At 32.0% G+C, this 9,520-nt stretch overlaps 1 protein-coding gene across 1 annotated transcript in view; it reads left to right on the forward strand.

Annotated features, from left to right (window-relative positions):
- LOC139519196 (protein unc-13 homolog B-like) overlaps window positions 1-9,520 on the forward strand; it is a gene marked incomplete in the record, with an annotated part of 129,819 nt that overhangs the window by 23,270 nt on the left and 97,029 nt on the right. Inside the window, 2 exon segments of the mRNA XM_071311085.1 lie at window positions 3,497-3,614; window positions 5,132-5,255. Of these exon segments, the coding sequence (XP_071167186.1) occupies window positions 3,497-3,614; window positions 5,132-5,255 (242 nt within the window).

Below are 9,520 nucleotides of genomic sequence, written 5' to 3' on the forward strand. Positions count from 1 at the left end.
ACACCTTTCTAAGTAACAGATGATACACATTGTCATATTGCCTGTGTTGATAGTTCTCATTATATTTTCACAATGAACAAGCTAGGCACCAGAGGTATCCAAGATAATAAAAGTCATCATGTCCTCCTCAAAATCACCTGATCATTTCCATGGTAACAATATAATGTTTATAGCACTCTGAATGTTTTATTTTACCATATATGAGTTTTATATGGAAATTAGTCTCAATAATTATTGGCTGATGATTAAACAATAAAAAAGATTGCTCTCAACTTCCTTGAATAAAGTGCAATGTGTAGCATGGCAAAAAAAAATGGCAACATTGAGTTTATACAGGTATTGGGAATTAGCCTTAGGTTATATGAAAACTGTCAAAAAATGTAAAAAATCAATCTGAGGAATAGATATAAAATATATAGAATTAACATTACTTAGGCTATACCAAGTATTAAATACGTCAAATGTTAACTTTGGACTAGGCTTATCCATCTATTTTTCAATTAGATACTTAAGTAGCTAGGCCATTGAAGGCAACATTTAGATATCTTCTTTTTTCCCTGAAAATTTGTTTCTCAATATAAGAAAATATTGTATGAGTGCCAATGAGACAACTCTCTATCCCAATAACAATTTGTAAAAAGTAAATCATCATAGGTCAAAGAACGGCCTTCAACAAGGAGCCTTTGCTCACACCGAATAGCAAGCTATAAAGGGCCCCAAAATGACTAGTGAATCAAACAGGAAAACCAACAGTCTTATTCTGTTTAACTTAGACATATATATATACAGCATTCTAACTATGTACATGTATATATACAGCATTCTAACTATGTACATGTATATATACATACTGAAGCTGAGAATTTTCACTGATTTGTTTTGACTAGAAAACAACTATAGATATTCATCACTTTGTGAGAAAACTATACACGCTATTGTGTACTAAGTAGGAAATCTACTTTTAGTGTTTAGTCATTATGGCGTCCTGGGGGACACCTTTCTCGGCAATAAAAACAATGCAATAAAGACTGAATGAATTGATCATATGGTGTGATTCTGTGCTGTGAATGGAGAAACTTCTACCATGGTATTTGTTGATTAATGATGGTAACAATTGTGTGAAAAATGGCTAATATAAAATCGTAATTCATTAATGGTAGTCAATTATCATTTTCAATCAGTTAGAGCTGTTCTATTTTAAATTGATGATGCACAAGTTGCAAATAATGAATAGCAGTTTTGTTAACTCTTGTTTTTATGCATTTTAATTAAATGATTTTTTAGATGTTTATCGTAATTTTCTATTAACTCTCTGACTTGATTGCTCATTGATGTTTTCAGGAGGGAATTGTTTTTCGAAATAAGGTTAATAAAAGTGTGGTGCTTTGTTTTGAATGTGGAAATCAAATCAAGGTCATTCATTAAAATAGATCAAGGTCATTTATTAAAAATTCCTCTCATTGAAAGATGAAATGAGATGCTTGGCACGGCCCCCCTTGTCATAAATCAAATCAAATCAAATCAAATCATTTTATTGGTGTAAAATCCAAATATTGGATTGTTACCAAGACAAACATGACAATCATTACAAACATAATATCTAAATTTAAACAACATTCATATTCTTATAAGACTATATATTCAAATGTTTTGGAGGAGGTGATACCTTTGCAAATTTGAAAGTACAAGTACAAACAGTCATATTAATGCAATTGTTATAAAATATATCATTACAAGTACAAAAGAAAATATAAAATAGTCACATAATTTATTTTTTTTACATCCACTAGTTTTTCTTATCAGCTAGGCTGTTCCTTAATACATATAAGTCATTAACTCCCTTGACAATAATTTTAGTTACATATGATATTTATGAATATAATAGCAACCCAACAACACAAAAAAGAACAAATGTGACATCTATAGATTTTAATGTGCGTATTGTTATGCGTTTACTTTACTACATTGGTTAGAGGTATAGGGGGAGGGTTGAGATCTCACAAACATGTTTAACCCCGCCACATTTTGCGCCTGTCCCAAGTCAGGAGCCTCTGGCCTTTGTTAGTCTTGTATTATTTTAATTTTAGTTTCTTGTGTACAATTTGGAAATTAGTATGGCGTTCATTATCACTGGACTAGTATATATTTGTTTAGGGGCCAGCTGAAGGACGCCTCCGGGTGCGGGAATTTCTCGCTACATTGAAGACCTGTTGGTGACCCTCTGCTGTTGTTTTTTATAATATTTGGTCGGGTTGTTGTCTCTTTGACACATTCCCCATTTCCATTCTCAATTTTAGATGTACAGCATGGTCTTGAACATAAGATAAGGGTCTATAACATACCAGTTTTGGTAACCACTAAAATGAATTGATTTGCTTCGGTACAGAAATTTAAGAAAAATTGAATTTTCCTTCCATTGATTTTCTGTTAAAATCATTGGAGTCGCTGCCTTTCTTTTTCAGTAAGATTAGATTTATAACATTGTCTTTACTGTATAGAACATACTTGCTTTCCATTTAAACTTGAAACAAGTAAACATTTTAAAAAAAATTGAAAATAATTAAAAGTAGACCCTGCTGTTTACTTTAGGTAAAAAAAAATGCTGTTGTAGGTTCAAAAGTGAGCTTAAAACTTCTAATGTCTTTGACTTGAGGTAATTTTCCTTCACACAGATCTTTTTCATAGATTAACATATGTACATACTCTTCTGTAATATGGACAACTTCTAATAGACTCAAACTGCTATGTAAAGTACATGTACATTATTTCTGTAGAGTTTACTAGTTCTGTCAGTTGAAAATTCTTTCCCTTAAATAGAATAACAATAGATGGAGAGAAGAATGAGTCTGAAAATAGCACTTCAATCTATAATACTATTATAACCACTCAGATACAGAATAGCACTTCAATCTATAATACTATTATAACCACTCAGATACAAAATAGCACTTCAATCTATAATACTATTATAACCACTCAGATACAAAATAGCACTTCAATCTATAATACTATTATAACCACTCAGATACAAAATAGCACTTCAATCTATAATACTATTATAACCACTCAGATACAAAATAGCACTTCAATCTATAATACTATTATAACCACTCAGATACAAAATAGCACTTCAATCTATAATACTATTATAACCCTCAGAGTTATAACCACTCAGATACAAAATAGCACTTCAATCTATAATACTATTATAACCACACAGATACAAAATGATACTATGTCAAAATATAATGATACATGTACAACATGAGAACTGAAGTATTGTAAGAGTAAAATCATTGACTAATATTGTCAAGTTCTCTAATACATAACAGTTATTCCTTAGACACACTTACGTATATATATGCATGACAATTTCCCACTCTGCAGAGTAAATTTTAGATTTACAACTGAATGATCAATTGAGCAACACAGTTACTGGTAGACCAAGATATTTTACATTAACCTCTTTATGATCCTTTATATATTTCTGTTACAGTGAAACCATGAGGTTGGACTCTGGGTTGGTGATAGAAGTTTGGAACAAAGGGATGCTTTGGGATAAACTGTTAGGGTTACACTGGCTGCCACTTGGTAAAGTGAGACACTCAAATACGGTTTGTATTTATTGTGGTTATTGTTTTGTCCATTACCTGTAGCAGGAGATTCCAAGCAGAGTGTATACTGCACAAGTTTCTAGAAACATGATTTCTGATATATTTACAAGAATAATATTCTTAGTACTTCAAACTTCAGAAAATATAGGAATATAGTGTAGCATTACCTGAAAAAGACTTCCAGTAGATATAACAATATTTAGGAAAGATTTAATTAATACAGTGGTACATATATGAAATATTGGCAAATCTTCGGATGTCTACGCCCATTGAATAAGAGTTTTATCATTTGAATACAAAATATAAAATGTTTGAAAATTATATCCCAGTGTTAGTTGATGTGCAAAGATATGAATCTTGACAGAATTTTGTGACACACTTTCACATAATCTCACTCACACACATACTGTTGAACCTCCTAATTCATTTTTTCGCCTGATTGATTTTCAGGGTTAACTTGTCATGGCATGCACTTTATCAAATGGAAAAACTACAGTTCACATTTGTATAAGTTTTCCTTCTTTACCTCGAGCTCTTATCTGCCAGAATGAAATGAAAATTTCTCAGAATATTCACCATAATGGAACCCCAATAATTCAGGCAATTCCTATAATCAACACGCTTTCCTTGTTGAAACTAGTTAAACATGAAATTAATATTTTCTTGAAAAATTACATCTAAACAAAAAAAAGTGTGCTTTATTATACTCATCTAAAAATTGTTAGAATTGATTGTAAGAAATATTTGAATTATATTCCTGTGAAAGATTTTGTCTGATTATAGAGTTTAATGCATTATTGATGTAGAATGTATACAATACCAATGATTCAGCATTTTATCTCTTAATTAATGTATATTTGATTAAGACTCCTATACTTTGATAAATATGATAATCGCATGTAGCTTCTGAGCTTCAGATTGTACTGTAGAAGGATACAGAATAGATTGTATATGATTTAACAGACCAGTTTGTATAAGATTTAACGGAATAGTTATATAAGATTTTAACGTAATTTTGTTAATTGACCAAGTTGCATACTGATGTCTCTTTAAACAACCCACTTATTGCCTTGCAAAAAGACATTTATAACGGCCACATAAAATATTTCCATGAAATAATCTTAATTTTGGTGTTTCAAATAAATATCTAAATGACCTATATATTCATTGTCTCCAAGTTGTATTAATTTCTGTATTACAAGTCTGGCTCAGTGAAATGATGGAGCGATGTGTGGATGTACATTGTATTTGTTGTCTGTTTCTCATGGGATCACAATGTCTTCTCTGACATTTTGTCTTGTCTGTGACAATTCTGTGAAAGCTTAGCCTTAGGTGTTCTGTTTCTAGCATTGGTAGCATCAATAATGGTTAAAATTTGTGACTAGGTCACAGAGGTGAGACATGTCTCTGTATTTACAGTTTATCAAATTTATATAATAGCAAGATTATCTTGTATAAATCTATGAAATGATGTATACACATATTTGTTGGTATATAAATATGACTATCCATTGTAGGAAGGTGACGGGCAGTGGTTGTCTTTAGACAGTGAAATTATTATGCACAATGGAGAGGTTCGAGGAACACGATACCCTACAGGCCACAGTATACTTATAGATGCAAGATTTGAATTACCTAATGGTAAATATTACATAAAAGCCTTATCAATATGTCGGCCTTCTTCACATTTTTGCTATTTCCCTTTCAGCATGGAATAGATATCAGGCACTCTAACTCTACATTATATACTTAAAATGCATGATTTAAACTTCCTAATGTTAGTTATAAAAACTGCTACTGTTAAATCTTACTAGTATAACACATGTAGTTACACAAATTACCAATTATTTGTTATATCTGGACCCTGTCCCCTTGTTTAATGGGATTCGGTTTCACCTTATGTGTTCAAAATAGTTGAGAAGATGGGGTATGAGTTCCAATTAGACAACTCTCCATCAAAGTTACAATTTGTAAAAGTAAACCGTTATAGGTCGAAGTATGGTCTTCTACACAGAGTCTTGGCTGACACCTTACAACAAGCTATAAAGTGCCCCAATCTATATACACTACCAAAAAAAATCAGTTTGAATAAAAATTTGAAAAAATCATCACATTTAGATTATAGAAACAAACCCACACTTATTTGTTTTCAGTTTAGATTTGAAATGATGATGAATTGTAACAAAAGTCTGTTTCATTTCAAATAAAAGATTTTAGATTTATTACAATAAAATCTATGGTTGATGAAGCCTGGTTGAGATATAAATCTACAAATGTGACATTTTTATATATCATTTGATGGCTTACTAATGTAAATATCAATTTAAGGTCAGATTCCATATAAAATGCAGAAAAAGTCCTCACTGGTAGACCTATTTGGCAAATGACCGCGATTTTTGGCAAATCTCCGCGGAACGGATAATAAATAGAGGTTCATCGTAAATTTTCTGTTTTACAGAATATTTTGCGGTTCTCCGGAGATTTTCCGTGTCTCAGGGAATTATCCGCATGTCTCAGGGAATTATCCGTTTGTCCGATTAAACTGGTGTGTATTGAGTCAGTGATAGAACCAGTGATGCGTGAGCGACGGTTATTAATAGATCGTTGTATAATCCGTTATCTGTGAGCAACGATTATTAATAGATCGTTGTGATTATATACAATGTTTACAGTCAGATAAAAATAACCGTCTTATTACCCTTTTCAGTCGAGAAATAAAAAGCGGTGGTTTTGATATTAAAGTTACTTGCAATTTAAATATCGAATTTAGTTCAATAAAGAATAATCTATTTAAATGTGACCAATGAACAGGAAAAGTGCACGTGGTAACTTTGCAATACTACAAATATGTTCACCTTACAAAATTCTTCTTTATTGTCATGTTAAGATAAATCAGTTCCTGTAAAAACAGTAAAAACAGAGTCTTAATTACTGCAGATGCCGTAATCCGACATAATGTCATACTGATTTGACACTTGTCTAGTGTGAGTAACACCTGCTGTGATATTTTTGCAAAACAACATGGACAAGCGGAAGGTCGTAAAGTAATCTGTTGATCCGAATTTAACTTTACCTGTACAGATATTTATTTATGGAGGATATCATAGATACATTTAATAAATTGTATTGTATTCAATGGAGATAATTTAAATACACAAAATAATTTATTAAGACATATTTGCAGGTATACATTGAACATGTTTTCTCCAACCAAGAAGGTTTGATATTGAATGCTTTTTTTTTTTTTTTTTTTTTTTATCAAACTTCGATCTGATCAGTCTCGTAGATTATAAACGAGTAATTCGTTTATAGTTACACATTGTTACTCTTCTAACGTCTTTTTCTTTGTGCTATTAAAAAAAACTCACAATTTTCCACATCAGATCGACATTTATATATATATGAATACTGGAAATCTTTTTTCCGTCCGACACCATGCTCCCCACAAGAGCCCCAAGATATAATCATACCTGTCAATCACTAGCCGCAAGTTGAACATTTTGGTCAGCCTTCCTCGTGCTTTCAATTATGACATCGTTGCGAATTTTTTTTTTTTAAATTGACATGTGAAAAGAATAAAGTGATGGGAAGTTTATTTTACGACCTATCAGAACTTCTTGTGATTCTAATAAGATTTTTCTTAGGCCGCATTTCTTTCTAACAAGAATTTTGTAAACGTTGTGTCGCGTGTTTTACTGTTTTCTAAACGATACACGAGTAGAAACATACATCGTTTGATAAATCTTTAATGACCCTGTTTGAATTTTCAATAATTCATGCACATGTTGTTGGTAATCAGACTTTTTTACAAACGTAAAAACAAATACTTCGTTTAATCAGGTTGAAGTTAGAAACAAATGCAGCGTTTGAACTAACAAACGACAAACTGCAGACGCATTTTTAGCGTTTGCATAGTTTGTCAAAGTTTATGTAAACTTTGCAAACGTATGTGTTTGAAAGAAATGATCAAAACATGTGCGAGCTTAGCCGTTTGCATCGTTTGTGTTAGAAAGAAATGCATCTTTAATGAGTCTGAATCCGTAACCGTCAAAATAGCATGCTTTACAAAAAGATCAGCCAATTCAAACGTTTCTTTTCACAAAGATGATTTTAAGTACGTCATACATTACATGTAAATTAAACATTTATTTAAGTAATTTTTTTTCGTATCTATCTTTTTCGTATCTATCTTTTTCGTATCTATCAATTTGGTTACAGGGTTTATGCAAGTAAGTTGTACCGTGTGGTGCGTTTTCAGATTCATTTCTCAACAACTTCCTGTGAACCGAAATATTTCGGTGGGGGTATCAACGGCGGCAAGCTTACAGTTTAACTTGCTTAAATTTTATTTAAGTCAGTTTATTGAAATAAAATTGAAAATGGAAATGGGGAATGTGTCAAAGAGATAGCAACCCGACCATAGAAAAACAGCAGCAGAAGGTCACCAACAGGTCTTCAATGTAGCGAGAAACTCCCGCACCCGAAGGCGTCCTTCAGCTGGCCCCTAAACAAATATATACTAGTTCAGTGATAATGAACGCCATACTAATTTCCAAATTGTACACAAGAGACTAAAATTAAAATAATACAAGACTAACAAAGGCCAGAGGCTCCTGACTTGTGACAGGCGGAAAAATGCGGCGGGGTTAAACATGTTTATGAGATCTCAACCCTCCCCCTATACCTCTAGCCAATGTAGAAAAGTAAACGCATAACAATACGCACATTTAAAATTCAGTTCTAAAGAAGTCCGAGTCTGATGTCAGAAGATTTAACCAGATAAAATAAACAAAATGACATTGTTTTTGCAGAAGATTAATCCAGACATTAACGTACTTTGGCTTCCCATTTGTTCCACTGTGTAGGATAACTTATTTACGCATTACATCATTAATAATTACCAATATTAAAATGCTGGAATGAAAGTTGTATACTTATTATTTTACTAATTTGCGTTTTGGTTCCGTTCAAATTTGCTGTTATAGCATGTATAGATTCCTTGATTTTCATAACTTATCTAGTTTCAGTTGTTAAATACTAGTCAGTAAAGAGCTAAATATTTTGCCTTCCAGCAGAGCCAACAATTAAGCATCAGACGTATACGTGATACATTAATCATATATGTAATATCAGTAATGGACTCCTAGACTTTTTCTCCTTTTATAGCCGACTATGCAGTATGGGCTGTGCTCATTGTTGAAGGCCGTACGGTGACCTACATGTATAGTTGTTAATTTCTGTGGCATATGGTCTCTTAACGAGAGTTTTCTCATTGGCAATCACACCACATCTTTTTTTAAACGGACTCATTTAGCATTTGTTATATTCTCAACGGTTGAGAAAAACTCCATGGATGACAAGTCAACTGGGGTTTTGAGTTGAACATTTTGATTGTGTATGTTTATAAGGGTTTGAATAGGATTTATATAGAAGGAGAGAGAATATATATAGACAAAAAGTGCACAACAAAGGGCCAAAAAAGTAAATAAAGAGACACCAAGAAAACAAAGAATATAGAATAATTGGGGAAAATATGAAGACTACAGAAAAATTACTTACAACTATAAGACAATATTCAAGACCCTCGTATGTGTTCAATACAATCTGTATACACTATAGTATATGCTATAAAGTTCCGTTCTCAATGTTATTTGCTCGAGCATGACTGTCTGATTCTATTTAATTTGTAAATTGATGTCCAGTGGCAAACATTTCTAGAGTCGTGTCATTCAGGAAGTAAATACAAGAAAAAATGAATCTGTTCATGCGCGGGTTGGTTAAAAATAGAGCTCCCTACATATATCTTGTTTAAAAAAATATTTATTTTACTCAGCTATATATATATATCTTCAAGGCACCATCTTCTTCTGTTACATGGAAAATTGACTGATTAGATTTCATTTTAG

This window comes from Mytilus edulis, chromosome 4, assembly GCF_963676685.1.
Source record: "Mytilus edulis chromosome 4, xbMytEdul2.2, whole genome shotgun sequence".
In the NCBI taxonomy this organism is placed as follows: domain Eukaryota; kingdom Metazoa; phylum Mollusca; class Bivalvia; order Mytilida; family Mytilidae; genus Mytilus; species Mytilus edulis.